The sequence below is a fragment of the Furipterus horrens genome, unplaced genomic scaffold (assembly GCF_987537825.1).
Source record: "Furipterus horrens unplaced genomic scaffold, mFurHor1.1.pri manual_scaffold_3, whole genome shotgun sequence".
Taxonomy (NCBI): Eukaryota; Metazoa; Chordata; class Mammalia; order Chiroptera; family Furipteridae; genus Furipterus; species Furipterus horrens.
The window spans coordinates 26,503,185-26,520,479 of NW_028327173.1; the positions used below are offsets into that span (position 1 = coordinate 26,503,185).

Here is a 17,295-nt window from a genome sequence, read left to right on the forward strand (position 1 = left end):
ATGTAAAAAACAACATGGGATAGATACAATGCTAATTTCTTGTTTGACCAGAGGAAAATTTACTCTTGAGATTAGTATCAGTTAAAGTGGGGTAAGGCTCAGTAAAACTCAAGGGGCCCAAGGTAACCCACAGACTAGGGGAAGAAGGAGAAGAGAAGCCATTCAAGTCAAGTTGAGAAACCCAGCTTCCAGATCACATGGTACCACACTTGCAGTCCTGGCCTCTGACTCCTTCCCCAGATCATGCTGTGCCCCATCAGGAGTCTCGACACATGCCTCCCCCAACACAGGCACACACTCCCAAACACCAACCTGAGGCAGGGCCTCATGTTACCTGCTCTTACAGCAAGTTCCTTTCTTTGCAGCCCTTATCACAGCTGTAATTCTGTATTTGATCAACGTGGACTTTCCAATCACCACTGTATTCCGACAGTCTAGTACAGCGTATGACACATAAGTTCTAAAATATTTACTGGCTGAATGAATGGGCTGGCCATAGCTTAGGAATTCCTCACAGGCTGCTTTTAGCCTAAACCCTGGCATCTGAATAAAGTTCAGTATATGAAGGTGAGTATATTGGGGGGCCCTAGGGCAGTGGTTAGAGCCAAAAACAGGATACCTGACAGGTGGCAGGAGAAATCCAGGCATACACAGGTACTGCCAATAGGTAAGATGACAGATGAAGACAGCATGTGCCATACACTATCTTTTGAGTAAAAACTCTCGTCCTGGCTGGTATGGCTTAGTTGGTTGGAGCATCGTCCCATAGCGAAAAGGTTGTGGGTTCGATTCCTGGTCAGGGGACATACCTAGGTTGCAGGTTCAATCCCCAGTCCAGGCATGTGCTAGAAGCAATCAACTGATGCTTCTCTCTTGCACTGAAGTTTCTCCCTATCCCTTAAACTTTCTCTAAAAGCAATGAAAAAATGTCCTTGGGTGAGGATAAAAATTGTAATAAATTTAAAACTCAAGATATATAAGAAGCTAGTAAGTGACTATCTATGAGGAGAGAAGTGAAAGTGGGAGTGACATTTCTCAATGAATGTCTTCTTATATCATTTTGATTTCTGAATTATGTAAAAAAGAAAAAAACCTTTAAAAAATGTTAGTAATAAAAAAAGGAGAGTGAAGCTCTGGAATTCAGCGCTGTTTAAAAGGTCAGTCGAGTTCAACAGTTCTTTCACTTTATCCCCTCCTTATATGCATAGCTAACAATACATTACCAAGAATTGCTTTTTAAGGTCCAGCAGAAATGCTCCTTCTTCCACAATCCCTTCCCTTCCCCACCAAAGTGAAATTCCACACAGCTCTTAGGGCCTATGATATTTTCTTACTTAGGTTGGTGGTCTGTGTATATATATGATATTCATAAGCTCCCTCAAAGCAAGAACCACATCTCATTTTATCTCTGTATTCCCTATTGCCTAGTTCAGGGTCTCTCATATATAGTAGGCTCTGAACAAATAGAAGTACTACTTGAGAGGGGACTTATTGCTTAATTGGTACAGAGTTTCTGTTTGGGGTGATGAAAATGTTTTGGAAATAGTGGTGATGGTTGCACAACATTGAGGATGTAATTACTATTGCTGAATTATGAACTTAAAAATGCTTAACTTTAGCCCTGGTTGGTGTGGTTCAGTTGGTTGAAGCTTCATCTGTAAACTGAAAGGTCATGGGTTCGATTCCTAGTCAAAGCACATGCCCAGGTTCAGTCCTGGTTAGGGCAAGTGGTGTGTGTGGGAGGTGACCACTAAATATTTCTCACTCGCGTCAACGTTTCTCTCCTCTGTCTCCCTCCCTTCCCCTCTCTCTAGAATCAGTGAGTATGTTCTTGGGTGAGGATAAAAAAAAAAAAAGCTTAACTTTACGTTATATGCACACATACATATACTTAACATTGTTGGCAGCTCAGATCATTCCAAAAAGAGAGCTTCAACTGGAGATAACGTAAATCTCTAATAAAAGACTCTCTCCAGATGTCTTTTAGTAAACATCTGCTAAAAAAAAAAAATAGTATGATAACATGAAGAATGTCAAATATGAGAAAAAGCCATCTGTTGATACAAAGCATATTGTGTATAAACTAGACGTGGACATATATATCTTTTTAAGGACTAAAGAGACTCTTGCAAAGTTTTTCTTTTATTTAACTTTCATTGAAAATATACATTCCTAACTCAATAGAAAGACAGAAGTGATAGTAATTATCACACAGGAGGACTTCAACAAGTGTCACAGTCTTTAGTTTTTCAAATGCCATGTCATAGACACCTTGGTCTGATTCTCTCTTTCTCTATGGAATTCCAAGAACAGGTTTGGTTCACTCAATCATCTTGCTGGGCCCGTCCTTTGCTGCCATTCACTCAAATACAGAACTCCTTTCTGTGGGGCTCACAAACACTTCAGTCTGCAAATTAGATATTTTTAGTCAAAGTCAGGGACATAAAACTTCTTTTTAAGGGATATAGCGAATCCTGGTATTCATCACCAAAAAGATCCTCAGGTGTAAAAAAGTGCAATCTATGCCTCTTTAAAAAATAAAACTTTTACGGTTAAAAGGAAAAAACAAAAACAAAACAGCTTCCTGAATTCACTGTCAGGTTCATTGGCCACACAAGGAGCTGACAAGACCTGCTATTTCCATGACAGAGAACTTTCAAACCAAATCACCGAATGACAGAAAATGGTGGGAGCTTTCTGCACGGCACTCCTCTGCCCAGATTGGGACATAGAGTAACCCTCCCTCCCAAACTGGACCCCTGTCACCTCTGCAAAGGTCCCAGACATGTCTCTTAAACACTGGATTTCAACTCTTCACCATTCTGCCCTGGGGATCCCTTCTCTTGGAGCTCTTTGTCATGGTCTGGGGAATCACTCTGACTTTCTACGGTGGGGATGGCATCTGAATCCAATCTTCTTCTTTTCTTCAGCTGGTGCAAGTGGGATTTGGATTTTATGTGTGCTACAACAAAATAACAAAAACAAAAGAAACTTGTTAGGATATTCTAGAATTAGTCCTACATGCATATAAAATTAACAACACAGCCCTTCTGTTTAACAGTAAAGAATCGGCACATGTATTGCTATAGCTGCTTAGCAATTTTAAAGGGAGAATAAGTTATATGCCAGCTAGCTAGCAAACTACAGTGAGCTACCATGTATCAAATGCACCCTGCTAGGTTGCTTTATATCCCTAATTCTCCCCATAATCTTGCAGACAGTACTATTTGCTCATTTTATACAGGAGGAAATTGAAGTTCACAGAGCTTTTACATTTTGTCCAAGACCACACAGCAGGTGAGTTCCTCAGCTTACCTATAGCTCCAAAAAGAGGCCCAATTTTCCAGAATCAAGACTCTTGACTCAATTGTCAATTATGGGGCTTCCTGTTACAGTTACTTCAACCCACAACTAAAAAGTCACGAATCCAAGTCTTTGTCTGTATTGCAGGACAGCTGCCCTGTCCTGCCACAGGACTGCATCACCCAGAGATGCCCTTCCCACTTCTTCCCTGCTCCCACAGGTGGTCCCTCCTGGTCTGACATCCCTCTGCCTGGATCAGATAAGCCATTTCCATGACTAACTCACAAAGCTCACATTATCCAAGCACACAGTGCTCCAGGCAGATAACAAGAAACATTCTTTTCTGATGATCCCTTTTGAAGGTCCACAGAAGCAGTAAAGCTACTGTTGCTTGATATCAATTTCTGACCTCTTACTCCAGACAGTTCCCACCCTCTGACTAACTCACACAAGCTCCTTTTCACTAGGCTGTTCTTTTTCAGGGAAATCTTATTTGGGAACACCTAAAAAAATAGACAACTAGATTAAATTATATTTTCTATTTATTTAAATCATCATTTTTAAGGGTTCAGAAACAAAAATAAGGAAGGAAGAGGTTAGAAGTCAAGAGTAAGGTTTACGTGGGGAAAAAGTCAGCTTTGTTCTCCAGCTAGAGCCTAAGGCAAAGGGGGGGCGGGGGGTTTGCTGTGGCCTGGCTCTCCATGGCAGCAGCAGACAGGCGCAAGGACTGGACAGATGGCACTACAGAAGGGCTCACACAAGCTAGGCTCACAAAGGCTCACAAATGTTGCTTCTCTAAGGCTATCCCTGAAGGACATTGGACAAATCGAACCACTAAGTTTCCTTCAGAAGAAACAATCAGACACTTTCTCTCTCTTCCCCTTTCATCATTATAAACCAGCGACAATCGAGGCTTCTTCTGCTGCTTGGGCAATCACAGCCATCCCCAGTCTCTGACAATAGAGTTCATTTTGCCAGTTACCAGTTAATAGTAATCATTCTGCTGGTTGGTATGGGGAGAAAAATCTACTTCTAAGAGAACCCCACGGAAAGTGGTACTCTGAACAAAAGGATTCCAGCCACGAGGTAGGCCGACTGTGCTTAAAAGGAGTGAGACCTAAACAAGTTTCTAAATGCCGTATAAATTCAAGGCTTGGAAACTAGGGCGCTTTGGGCTTTGACTGGACGACTGCAGAAATCCAACAGCAAGCGCAGTGACTCTGGTGGAGGCAGATCCAGGCTCTAAAACAGAGACAGAGCCTTGATGCCGGGCTGACCCTTGGTTGGTTGGAAGTATCTTATAAAGAAGATATTATCAGTAACCACCTTCTTCACACATGACTGACAGCCTCGCTTTCACACTCTGCTGGGTTGAATGTTAAGTTTCCCATAACACTTCTGATCAGTTTTAGCAACCACCACCATTTAAACATATTACCTTAAAAATTACTGAGGAGACACCACTTCTGAAGAATGTACTCAGGGAGAGTAACTGCACTTCGTGCTCCCTCCCAGCTGTTGCTGCTTCTTTGGTTTCTTGGGTGCCTTGCCTGGTTTCCCTTACAATCCCACCTCACCCCACTAAGGTCTAAACATGAAAGGCAAAGGAACTCCTATAAGGCAGGATGACAAAAGGCAAAGGAGCTCCGGAAAGTTACCTGTAGACCCTTCAGTATAAAATATCTACTCTAGCTAAAGTTAGAGGGTATTCGATCTTCCTTTGAAATTCAGAATACAGAGATAACTGTCCAATTTGGGAAGGCATCCATGAAATTTGAGTACAGGCTCTCAAAGGAATCTGGCCCTCCATTTACAAACAAGCAGACAAGCATTAAACCTCACAAAGACCTTAAATTTCATGAAGTCAGTGTGATCCACCCTTACAGATTTCTCTGTGCCCTTCCCCAGACTCTACCTGCCCATTCACGGTCCCCAATGATGATTCGGTCACAGAGGTCACACATGTGGTAACTTCGCTTGTTCTCAGTTTCACTGCATGGCATCCTGACTGGAGCAGCAGCAGGCTTCCGGCCCTGAAAGAACAAGGGGGAGGGGGTGTGGGGGAGAAGCATTCAATTCAAAAAGAGTAGGACACTATTCTTCAACATTAAGGGGAGTGGTCCCAAGATTCCTTTTTCTCATTCCAGAGAGCAGGAGGGCTGGGAATAGATTTTCACAACAGCCTTTCTGAATGTGAAAGCAGAAACGCAGCCTCCAGGAATCTAAGAGCAGCCAGCCCTTCTACTCTAGTCCACAGAAAGGCCGCTTTGCTTCCTGACATAGCAACAAAGGCGTAAGCTAAGGAAAGCTGTCTGAAAACCAAACAGTGGACTGTACCGTGATTAATAACCACCTGGATGAAACTCTGCACAATTTCAAGAGCAGGTTCAAGAACAGACTCCTCCCACTTCGAGACATCAGATACTTCTAAGCCATATACTGGGGGGACACTGGGACCAGGTCCTAAAGATGACAAAGAAAAGTTGTGAGAAGTCAGCCCCAAGACCTAATCTATTCTGCTTCCAGGACTTCAAAATCCTCAAGGGGAAACACGGGGACCAAAGGAATTAACGTTCTGACCATGCCATTCATTCTAACCAGAAACGTGAACCCAACAGCTACATACAATCCAAGAAAGACCTAGAAGGTTGACTCGTCTGCAGCCAACAAGTCTAGCTATATAATCCAAAGTCTCAAGTGTACGATCTTCCAAATCAGTCAGGAAAACAATATAGAGTAACAGCTCTAATGACCTCTGTGTGGACTACAATATAAAGACGGCACACTACAGGAGGAATTAAATTAAAGGCTTGAAGTACTTCTGAATGCATGTAGGACTGAAGGTAGCCAAGAGGACAGCTACAGGCATTTCATCCATCTCAGCCAACCATGTTTAGTCTCTGCTGGTAGCGTCCCCAGTCTGTGGACACACTCAATTGCCTTTCACAGCTAGGTTAAGTCAGTTGCCTAAAGGCAAAGAGCACTGCCCCATGGACAAAAACATCGAAGTCTTCAGGATGCCAACGGCTGGCAGGTGCTAGCCTTTTGATTGTGCCAACCACAAATAAGATTCTTCTTAAAGTGGACTAGGCTGCACCTGCCACCACACGGAAAGGTGAGACTGGGAGGGTGCAGGCAGCATCCACAGCACACCTGGCCTTGGCTAAGCTCTGCACCTGTTTCCAGGCCACTCTATATTTTCCTTTCCCCTCTAAGTCCTTTGTTGGGCTTCTGTGCCCTGTCTAAGCACCTTTCAACAAGTTCTCGGCTCCCAGCTGCTATTCCTGGCTTGAGTCCAAGGCCAAGCTGGGGTGGGGAAGTCCCTCTGGCTTCTGGCCAGAACCATATCCCAGCAGACCAGCCCTGGCCAATCACACACAGCTCCTGATTTACAGGGCAGCTGCGCCTTTCACACTAGCACCAGGACGGTGCCAGCGCACGGCTGAATGAGGAATGGGCATATGATGCACTGTGCCATCAACCCCTCCTGACTCGGAGATGGGGGAATTATTGCGGCTCTACCACAGGAGGAAGTTCCAAATTATTACAAAAAAAAATCTTTTGTTACAGACTAATTGTAGCCCTGGGGAGAAGAGAAGCTGCATTAGAAATTGGTAGTAGTGAACTTCAATTTCAGCTGACTCAGACTTCTATCTAACAAGACATGCAGAGAAAGCAGGATAAGTAGAAGAAAGTATAAAGAGCCTCTTGGCACCAGAACGACAAAGGAGAGCTCTGTCAGAGAGTGAGATCTAGGAGACAGAACTGTAGCAATCTGGTGGGCAACAACATGAATCGGGGTGTTTATGCTCAGAGGCACTGAGAAGCAGGGGTGGAGGACCTCCCTGTCCTCGCCTATAACTGAAAGCAGAAGTAAAGGTAAATGGGATGATTTGTTAGCATATTTTTTAAGTGCCCACAAGATAAAACTGGGGTTTCACTTATGCTTGCTTAATCGTTTTTTAACTTTAAAAAATTTGTTTTTTATTTATTGATTTTAGAGAGAGAGAGGGGAAGAGAGAGGGAGAGAAACGCTGATTTGTTGTTCTACTTATTCAAGCATTCATTGGTTGATTCTTATATGTGCCCTGAGATTGAGCCCACAACCTTGGTGTATCGGGATGATGCTCCAACCAACGGAGCTACCCAGCCAGGGCCATGCTTGCTTAGTCTCTAAATAAGCACACAGTTTCTTACCCGAGGCCAGTATCAATGCTGTCTGGCTAATGGAGGAAAACATAGTGTGGGGCTTCAGCGTCAGGCCCTGTGTATTAGCTCAGGGGCTTTTGGCAACTTATTTAACCTGTCTTAAGCCTCCATTTCCGTATCTGCAAAAAGGAAAGAATAACACCTACCTTGAAGGCTCAATAATTTATGTATAGCACCAAATGTAGTGCTGAGGATCAATTGAATGAGATTTTCCTTTCCTTTTCCTTAAAAGTGCTATTCAACGAAAATTAAAGTTGAAGCAGTTTGAAATCCCACATATCTGAACACAAAGGTGCTACTGATGAAGGTTTTATCTGACTGCTCTTTAAAATGAGAAGTGAAGCCCTGGCTGGTGTGTCTCAGAGGACTGAGTGCCGTCCTGCAAACCTAGGGGTTGCCAGTTCGATTCCTGGCCAGGGCATATGCCTGAGTTGTGGATCAGGTCCCTGGTTGGGGGCTTGCAAGAAGCAGCCACACACTGATGTTTCTCTCCCTCTCTCTCCCTTCCCCTCGCTCTAAAAATAAATAAATAAGATAAAATGAGAAGCTAAAATCAACCCTGAGCACCAACTCTGCTAAGAAGATGTTGCTATTTTGCTCTGACCTGTTCGTAGCCAACCGGCATGTGTTCAAGGCATAAGGCAGACTCTTCATTAGAAAGATTTGTTTTCTGAGCCAACACAAGAAAATACCCCTGGACAATCATTTATGCAACAGACACCCACCCAGGTCAGGTCTCCAATCTTAAAACAGGTCCAGAAACTAAAGTTCATCATCTGGGTGAGGTAAGGACATCTATATTCTATTGAAAACAGACCCAGGGGATAAGTAAAAGCACGCAACTTACTGCTCAAAAAACGGTTTTTAACCCATCGGTTTTGCTTCCGGGCATATCTCTTAGTCACTTGTTTCAGAGCCTCAATACCTGAAAGATGAAAGTAGACGTTAAGAACCTGTAAGTACTTTTCACCATAAAGGCAGGCCCACCCTGCCCAGCACAAGAGAAAACTGGCCACAAACAGCAGCATACTGGTAGATACTTGATAGACAAAAATCTCAATTCTGAGCTGCAGACCATTTGGGACTCCTCTAGCCTCAGCTCTTTCTCAAACCATACCATCTGGGAACTGTCACCAAGGATGTCCAAGGCTAGGTTAGATGGAGAAATTCACACCTTTCTTTAGGAGCTGGTTACTAGTCTCGGGTGTGCATTTTCCCTCAGTGATCAGGTACTCGTGAAATTCCTTGAAGCCAATTGATTGGAAGATACCATGTTGATAGTCCTGGCTGGGAACAGGAGAGCATCAGCTGATAAACCATTGCATCTGAGAGCTAACAGAGGCTTGGAGATGATCTAGCTGAGCCATTTCATCCCTTAGATGAGGAAATTGAGATCCTCAGCAGTTACTGCCTCTCTGAACTCCTTCCTCCACCACCCCCACCAACTGCCAGGTTACTTCCTTTGAAAATTAACTCCTGGGAATGCCTGACAGATTAGAAAACTGCAACTGTAACAAGCACACCAAACCTCCTTAAAACAAGCCTTGCCAACGCCAAGAACAATGACTAACAAACAAGATCCAAAACAAGCATTGTGTTTATGGTCTTTTGACCATAAGCAAGGGATGGAGAGCAGGTTAAAGTAATTAAGTCAAATCCTCACCTATTTTCTGCAACTTTCTGCTGATTATAGCGACTGTGAAAATCTCTTAGTTCATCCAAGAGCCCAGCAGCAAGCATGTCATCCACTCTTTTATCCAAGCGCTTATCTAGAACTTGAATCAAATTAGCCCATCAAATTATCTTGCTATATACTTACATGATGAATGGACAGGCTGCATAAAAGAGAATTTGTTCAAATGCAAGAAAGGGTTTAAAGTCCAAAGATTATATAATAATGCATATTATATCTAGTCACCCTTAAGACTCTGCAGCTCCAATAAAAACAGCCAGAATGAGCCCTGGCTGGTGTGGCTCAGTGGATTAAGCACTGGCCTGTGGCCGAAAGGCTGTCGGTTTGATTCCCAATCAGGACACATGCCTCGGTTGTGGCCAGATCCCAGTTGGGGGTGTGCACAAGGCAACACACTGGTGTTTCTCTTGCACATTGATGCTTCTCTCCTCCCCCCCTTTCTCCCTCCCTCTCCTCTCTATAAATAAATAAAGTCTTTAAAAAATAAATAAAAACAGCCAGAATAAAACACACATCACATAAAGAGAAAGCAAACAATTGCAGCATTTAGGGAAGACAAATATTTTATTCTCATATAGAATGTATATCCATTGTTTACTGTAGAGGCAGCTGAGAACACTGATTTACCCATCTCCCTTTTTGCCATCATATTTGTTACTCTAACTTTGTGTGATTTCATATTTAAGAACTCTCAGATGACACTTTGGATAGGAACAAGGAACTTCAGCCCAGAGCCATCCTAGGCATATCTTGAACTACTGCGCCAGAAAAAGGAGCAAAGCGTGAGAGGTCATCACCATTCAGATGTGGTGGTTGAACACAAGCCTTATTACGATCAGATACCATTATTTTACACTGAATTGTAGGATATGGTTTAATTTACAACTTCATTATTAAAACATTACCTTTTCCTATAAACTTACAACTAAAATTAATTTAAGAATAAAACTTCATCATTTCAGTCATGCTCTTCTACATCTCTGCCACTGCTATTTCTTGGCCGCAATGATACTAACCTTTGTTTCTTTCTTCCTAAAAGGTTTGCATTTATTGAGGACTCTAGGAGTGTCAGGCACATTCTGAGCATTTTGTATGTTATTATTAACTCAACTGATCATCAATGAAGCTGTAAGATATGTACTAACAGATCTCCACTTTACAGGAAAGAAAAGAGGGGCACAGAAAGATAAACTAACTTGCCTTAAAACTCACATAGCTGGAAGATGATGGGGCAGGAGTCTGAAGCCCAGACAGTCTGGCTCAGAGACCGTGCTCTTAATAACTACACTATACTGCCCACTCTCATAATAATCTCCTCCTCTTTCCAGACCTTGCTCACAGGTTACCTTTACAAACTGGTCCCTGGCTGGGCCCTCACAGAGAATGCTCCTCATTCCTTCTCTGTGGCTCCACAATGTAGCATCTATCTCACTATGTGTTGCCCCACCAGACCGGGAGTTTCTTAAGATCAGGCATTGTCTCAGGTTCATCTCTGAAATCCAAGCACCAGGCAGAATACTTGACACTTCAACCTGTTCCACAGGAGCCTCCCTCCTCTTTAGCTTTCTCCTTTGGATCTTCCCTGGATGGCAATCTCTTTTCCACCCACCCGTCCCACCTTCTCCCACCCTTGGTATTTCATCCTAGCAAGGGCTGTCCTTACTCCCTTTCCAGATAGACACTTAGGGGAATGGCACTGTGCCTTAGTAAGTCAACAAATAATGGTAATAAAAGTAAAATTAATAGTTAACACTTGCTTAGTGTTCATTATGAGCCCTCATGGTTGCAAGCATTTTCTACATAGTAATGTATTACTATAAGATCTCTCTCAAGTAGACTCTAGGGCATCAAAGAGCTTTTACCTGTCTGGTCAGCATGAAGCCAGAGGATGCAAGAGTTAGGGAACCTCAGAGGGCCTCCAAGGGGACCGCCACCTTCTTCTGCATGTTGACGATAAAGAAATTCACTATGAGAGATTCCCGTTTCTTCAAACACTTGCAAGCTCCTAAGTCATTTAGGGGAAATGGGTAAAGCCATAAAAACTATTAGGAAATATTAATCCTCAAGGAGAGAGGCTATTTATTATAAAACATCTCATTGTCATTTTCACAGCATAAGCCTCTGAAAACGTGCAAGTCCAGGGTTCTGCAATTCTATAGCTACTCAGAAAGGGGTCCTAAAGAAAACTTTAGGTAAAGTAAGAAATAATACTGTTCTTCTAACACACATCAATTTTTCTGAAATCAGTTAAAAAGGTTCAGAAACAACAGCTTTTTTCTACACACACACAGAATGGGACTTACTTTCAGGTAAGCGGTAAAAAGACCTTGTTTGGGACACTTTGTTACAAGCCAACAAGTCTAGTCTTGCTGGAATGCCTTTCTCACAGTAGAAAAGTATGTTGTATAGCCAGCTCATCAACGTTCTTTTTAAATTATGTCTACAATTCTGAGCAATTCAGTCTTCTACTAGTACAAAGATCACTGGCAAAAGAACTCACATACTTCTTCTTAAGCCACCACCCACTCTGTCAGGATCTGTTATGTTATGCAGCACTAGGTAATTTAACTCCCAAATCTATACTCTACCACTCTGGGTGATTGCAACTTATCAGCTTGAAAGTGATCTTTCCCTTCCTGACCCAATTCTACTTCCTGAAACCTTAACACCAGAGTAGAGACCCCTTGTCATTCTGTATCACTGGTCATCTGAAGAGGACCTATGAGGGAAAAAATGTATAGTGATAGATATCTCACTTTTATGGAGATTAGAATATAGGTCAAACTAAAAGAAAGATTAAAAAGTCCTCCAATCCTAAAAGAGACTCTAGAGCTCTTGCTTAGAATTGACTGACTCTTGTGAAGACACAATTCTCAACTCATTACTAGTTTAGAAGTAGAAAATGAGGAATGGTGATAAGAAAGAACTACTTGAGCCCTAGCTGGTGTGGCTCAGTGGACTGAGCGCCAGCCTGTGAACCAAAGGGTCGCTGGTTCGATTCCCAGTCAGGGCACATGCTTCAGTTGTGGGCCAGGTCCCAGTTAGGGGAGTGTGAGAGGCAACCACACAGTGATGTTTCTCTCCCTCTCTTTCTCCCTCCTTCCTCCTCTCTAAAAATAAATAAAATCTTAAAAAACAAAACACCTTAGCTATTACAAGGCATTTGGCCCTCCAAAGGGCAACCATATCCCCCCAAATCTTATTTTTCAGTATTAAATTTTCAATCCTGTAGAGGAGAGCACAACTAGGAAAAAAAATTCTAAAAAAGTGTCTGGGTGGGATGGGGGCAATAATGAAAAAAGAATTCAGTAACATCATCTAGGATACATTTATTTGAGTGAACACTTCATAATCCCTATGGATACCAAATATTGCTATAATATTTAATCTGTAAAACCATCTACATAGGTACTTAGATCCTCTACACTGCCAGATGTGGTATTAGTCCCAACACAGAAAAATACATCTAACACATGAAGCTGCAATTTCAAAACAACATAAGAAAAGTTGACCTAATGATTCCATTCATCACCTCTCTCTTCTCTTCAAGAAAAATCTCCATGTGTAAAGGTGAGCCGATCTATAAGATAGTTTATAAAATCTACCTCCCACTGGGAAAGCTGCTAGGCAGAACTCAGCATTGCACAATTATGAAACCCAAATCACAATGTAAACCAACTGCATGCCAGAAAAATTTATATAAAAACTGTTATACAAGCAAAGATCAAATAGAAAATGAAGCGATTACACAGGCCCTAGGGGAAAACTATATTGCACTATGCATTTTATATGTAACAACAAAGTAGGGAGCTGGACTGTGGCAGTAACTCAGGGCCTCCTAATCTAAACTGTAACACATCAATCTCCACTAACTACTGTTAGCAAACCTCTCCCTTCACCCAGGCACACTTAAGAACTGACCGCCCTCTAACTCTGCAGGAACTCTGGGTCAGCAGGCCCAGGCTTTCTTACCTGGCTACTTTGCGCTTGTCATGTGGGTGCAGCTTGGCAGCCATTTCTGGGTCCACCTGGCTTAGGCGCTTGTGGAGTACATGGCCGTCCTCCTTCTCAAGCTCTACCTTCCGGTCGATCACTTTCTCTGTGCCCATCTCCTGGGGCTATTAAATGAAGGTTTAGAAGTATATTTATTCAACAATTCACACTGAGAGTGTGTATGTGCCAGGCACCTGGTTAAGTGTTAGGAATACAGAATAGAGATGAATCAAGTCTTGCCACGTAGTGACAGTTCATAAACAGAAAATTCCAATACACCGTGGCAGTGCTGTGAGGACTTACTGCTTATAGGAATACTCAGGTCCTCTGCTCCCCTGGTCAGACGTACAAATAGGTACCAGGGGCTGACAGGTCTGTATCAATACATCCAGGAATCTAGTGTTTTCAGCAAGTGCGACCAAAGAGTGGATCAGAACAGCTAGCACATGACAGTTTGCAGTCCCACCCTATGCAACAGCATCTCTGTAAGAAAGGTTAGTATTGGACAACTCCCTGACATATATGAGGGGTGCCTCCCCCCCAAAAAACCAGAATTATCTTCTGGAGGGCAGAAATTGAGTGTTCCTAGCTGAGTGTTCTAGGACCAGAGGGCATCGTTGTGACTCTGCGTTTGGCTTCAGTGAAACTTTTTTGAAGACTTTCAGCGCATCTGCCCATTTCATGATGGGTGACTTATGAGCACACCGGCCCACAACACACTGAGTGTTCAGCAGTATTTAACCAAAACAGCGTGACCCCTGTACCCCACCCTCCCTATTAACGCGATCTCGCCCCTATCGACTTCTTTTGTTTCCCTGATGAAAAAGTCCTCAAAGGGAAGCGTTTTACCACTGTGGAAGAGGTGAAATAAAAAACGGGAGAAGCACTAAAAGGCATCAAAATCGACAAGTTCAAACAGTGTTTTGAGCAGTGGACAAAACGTCTCGATAGATGTAGTGCATCAGATAGAGAATACCATGAAGGTGAGTGAAATTTAAACCTGTAAGATTACACAATTTTTTATAAATTCCAGGGTTATTTCGGGGGGTTGGGGGGTTCCCCCAATAGATTATTACAGCCAGGAAATGCTGAATCAGACTAGTGTGCTGCTGACTGAGATAGAGATGCTAATTAATCCACAGAGGAACATTTTTCCCACACAGAGCCCCTGCCCTTAGGCCTGCCTGGAGGAGCACACTTCACATACGGAGTTGGCATTTGCTTCAGAATATTAAGTAGGAAAATTACAGTTGCTGAGTACATGAAATAGGCAACAGTCAACCTTCTTCCCACTAATATTAGCTGGCAAGAAGATCTCATTTCCTCAGTGAGTTACACGTGAACCCAACATACCTTAGTACTGATAAGAACTTTCCAGAGAAGTGACTCGATGTAATAATTGGTTCCTCCCACAACAATAGGAATTTTGTCTCGGGCAAATATATCTTCAATGTGAATATTAAGAAAGACATCACAATATTTAATATTAGAAGAGAATCCTGACTCACTCAGAAAGGAGAGTATTAGCAAGAAACTATATTCACTTGTCTGAAGGGCAGAGGAAAAGGGCAGAAACCAAGATGAATTGATAATACTGATCTTCACTGTTTCCCATGAGTTCTCAGAATCATTTCTATCAGTTCTAGAGGGATTTGCATAAACCAGATAGATGAATGATTATAATTACTTCCAATTCTAGAACTTTCTATTCTAGGCCTTGCTGTTAAAGTGCAAAGCTTGCTTGGTATTCCAAATCAGCTTAATGAGCACAAGCCCAAGGACTCCCACAGAATCAAGTATCAGCTGTTCAGGAAACCACCAAGGCGACGTCCATTGTCTCTGCTTTCTAAGACAAAATACAAGCTGGTTCTCTAAGCCATGGTTCTTAAGACTCAGTCTTCACCACTCTGTGGTACTAGTGCACATTTCAGCCACTTGAGACTCCACTAGATAAACTGAGAAGTATTGGTTCTAAAGACAAATAGATTTCAATTACCAGCTCCAGTTCTTGGGCATGTTATTCAACCTGAGCTTCAGTTTTCTCAACCTATAAAATCCTCATGAGTGCTTATGAGCATTAAATGTGGCAATGCAAATAAATAAATCCCAACCACAATGCCTGGAATATTTTTTCAATTGAGTAAGCATTCAATTTATAATTTTGTCACTTTTGTTTTTATATCTCTGCTATTTTGAATTCTTCTCTTTAGAACTCTTTGAACAGATGATTATCTGCTTTAAGAAGGGCCTTGCTTCTGAGAATAATTGATAAAAAGACTTTCAACCTAAACAAAGACTCACTTACTTACTTCTTCCCCTTGCCAGCCAGTCTATGGGCAGACATAGATGACCTCTTTTCTAGCAGAAGCACACTAACCTTTACAAAGCTGGGGTGGAGTGGAAAGATAAAATGTTAGCAATCAAAGATCATAAAGAAATATTTTGTATTTATTTGTTTGCTTTCTAAAGAGAAACATTGTTTGTTTTTCAAAGAGAAACAAAGTCCTGGCTGGGTAGCTCAGCTGGTTAGTGTCATCCATATGCCAAGGTTGTGGGTTCCATACCCCATCAGGGCATATACAAGAAGCAAACAATGAGGGCATAAACAAGTGGAAACGTAAACTGATGTTTCTCTCTCTATTCCCCTTCCTCTCTCTAAAATCAATAAATAAAAGAATAAGAGAAACAACTTCTGTATTTCCTCCTTAAGTACAGGAAGTATACGATTACACAGTAGTTGTAGTAAAACTTCAAACACATAATTTAAAAAAGGGAAGGTTAAGAATAGTGGGATATCAGAAGGGGACAGTGAAAAAGAGGGAGGGGAATGGGTAAAAGATATGGAAGGTAAAAAGTTTAACTTGCTTGCACAAGACATGAAACAACTGTGATCCTGGGCAAAACCTTTCTCTCTGGGCCTCAATGCCTGGTACCTTTATCTGTCTAATCAAGAAGACTCATCATCTTAAGGTAGTTTCAGTTTTGCCATTCAGATTGTAGGTTCTTACCTAAATTCATTAAATTGCCAGTCCTATAAGTGATCAGATTAAATAATCCCCTACTGTTACTGCCCTTTGGAAATTTTACTCTCCATTTTCTATAAATTCTTTCTGAACAACTGAAATCACGCTATAGCAACGCTGTACTTTGGTGATTTGCAAAGGGCTTTCATATACATTATCTCATCTAATACAGCTACCTTGTAAAGCAGGTAGGGCAAGAATTATTATCCACATTTAAATCTCTGCCCATTTGATAGGAAAAAAAAAAAGAAAAAATAATTATCTCATTATTTTTATTTGCATGGCCCTGATTAACAGCAAGGATAAACACTTTGTCATGTTTATCACCATTTATATTTCTTCCTTTGTGAATTACTACTCATTACCTTTACTTTTTATATTGTCTTAAGAATTCTTCATATATTAAGTATATTAACAATTTGCCTTTCCTATGTTACAAATATTTTTCCCCTGGTTTGTAGTGTCTTTAAATTTTGTTTATAATGAGCTTTTCCTTCTTAAAATATAAAGTATTTTATATATATATATATAACATACATAAATTATGAAGCCCAGAAATAAAATACTCATGAACCCAATGTAAAAAAAAGGAATATTATTAATTCCTTTGAAGTTTCATTCCCATCCCAACCACCATCCCCTCTCTGAGGAACAATTGTCTTGTGTTATTGTGGGTGTTTTTTGTTTTTCATCACTCCCTTGCTTTTCTTTACATTATTGCTGATACATATATACCCCTAAAGAATATATTAATATACAGATATATATAATCACTATATAACAATATGATATAGTTAGCTCTCCTTGTTTTTTTAACCTTTATAATAAATGGTATGAACATGTATTTATCTTTCTAGAATTTCACAAATGTTATGTTGTTTGAGATTCTTCTACATTGATTAATGCATATAGCTATAATTTATTCATTTTCACTGCTGAAAAAGTAAAGTGATATGAACAAAGCAAATTTTATACATTCTTCTGTAAGGAGGAATTTCAGTGTTTATATGTTTTTGCTGCTAAGAGGAATGCTGTTACAGAATGAGATCTACCACATATCTTCTGGTATACTTG

The 17,295-nt window shown here is 41.4% G+C and overlaps 1 protein-coding gene across 2 annotated transcripts in view; it reads right to left on the minus strand.

The window, feature by feature from the left end:
• Window positions 1-2,124: 2,124 nt before the first annotated feature.
• Window positions 2,125-17,295, minus strand: part of TRIT1 (tRNA isopentenyltransferase 1) — a 36,825-nt gene continuing 21,654 nt past the window's right edge. The window contains exons 3-12 of one of the 2 annotated variants that reach the window (XM_090269178.1): window positions 14,552-14,648; window positions 13,178-13,323; window positions 11,068-11,210; window positions 9,176-9,287; window positions 8,687-8,799; window positions 8,360-8,437; window positions 5,657-5,766; window positions 5,219-5,336; window positions 2,767-2,962; window positions 2,125-2,407 (exon numbers count right to left, since the gene is read on the minus strand). In XM_090269178.1, coding sequence (XP_090125304.1) covers window positions 2,793-2,962; window positions 5,219-5,336; window positions 5,657-5,766; window positions 8,360-8,437; window positions 8,687-8,799; window positions 9,176-9,287; window positions 11,068-11,210; window positions 13,178-13,323; window positions 14,552-14,648 — 1,087 coding nt within the window. In that variant the 3' untranslated portion in view covers window positions 2,125-2,407; window positions 2,767-2,792. Of the gene's footprint in view, window positions 2,408-2,766; window positions 2,963-5,218; window positions 5,337-5,640; window positions 5,767-8,359; window positions 8,438-8,686; window positions 8,800-9,175; window positions 9,288-11,067; window positions 11,211-13,177; window positions 13,324-14,551; window positions 14,649-17,295 lie in introns of those variants that run through there. The other variant, XM_090269179.1, reaches the window with a different exon arrangement.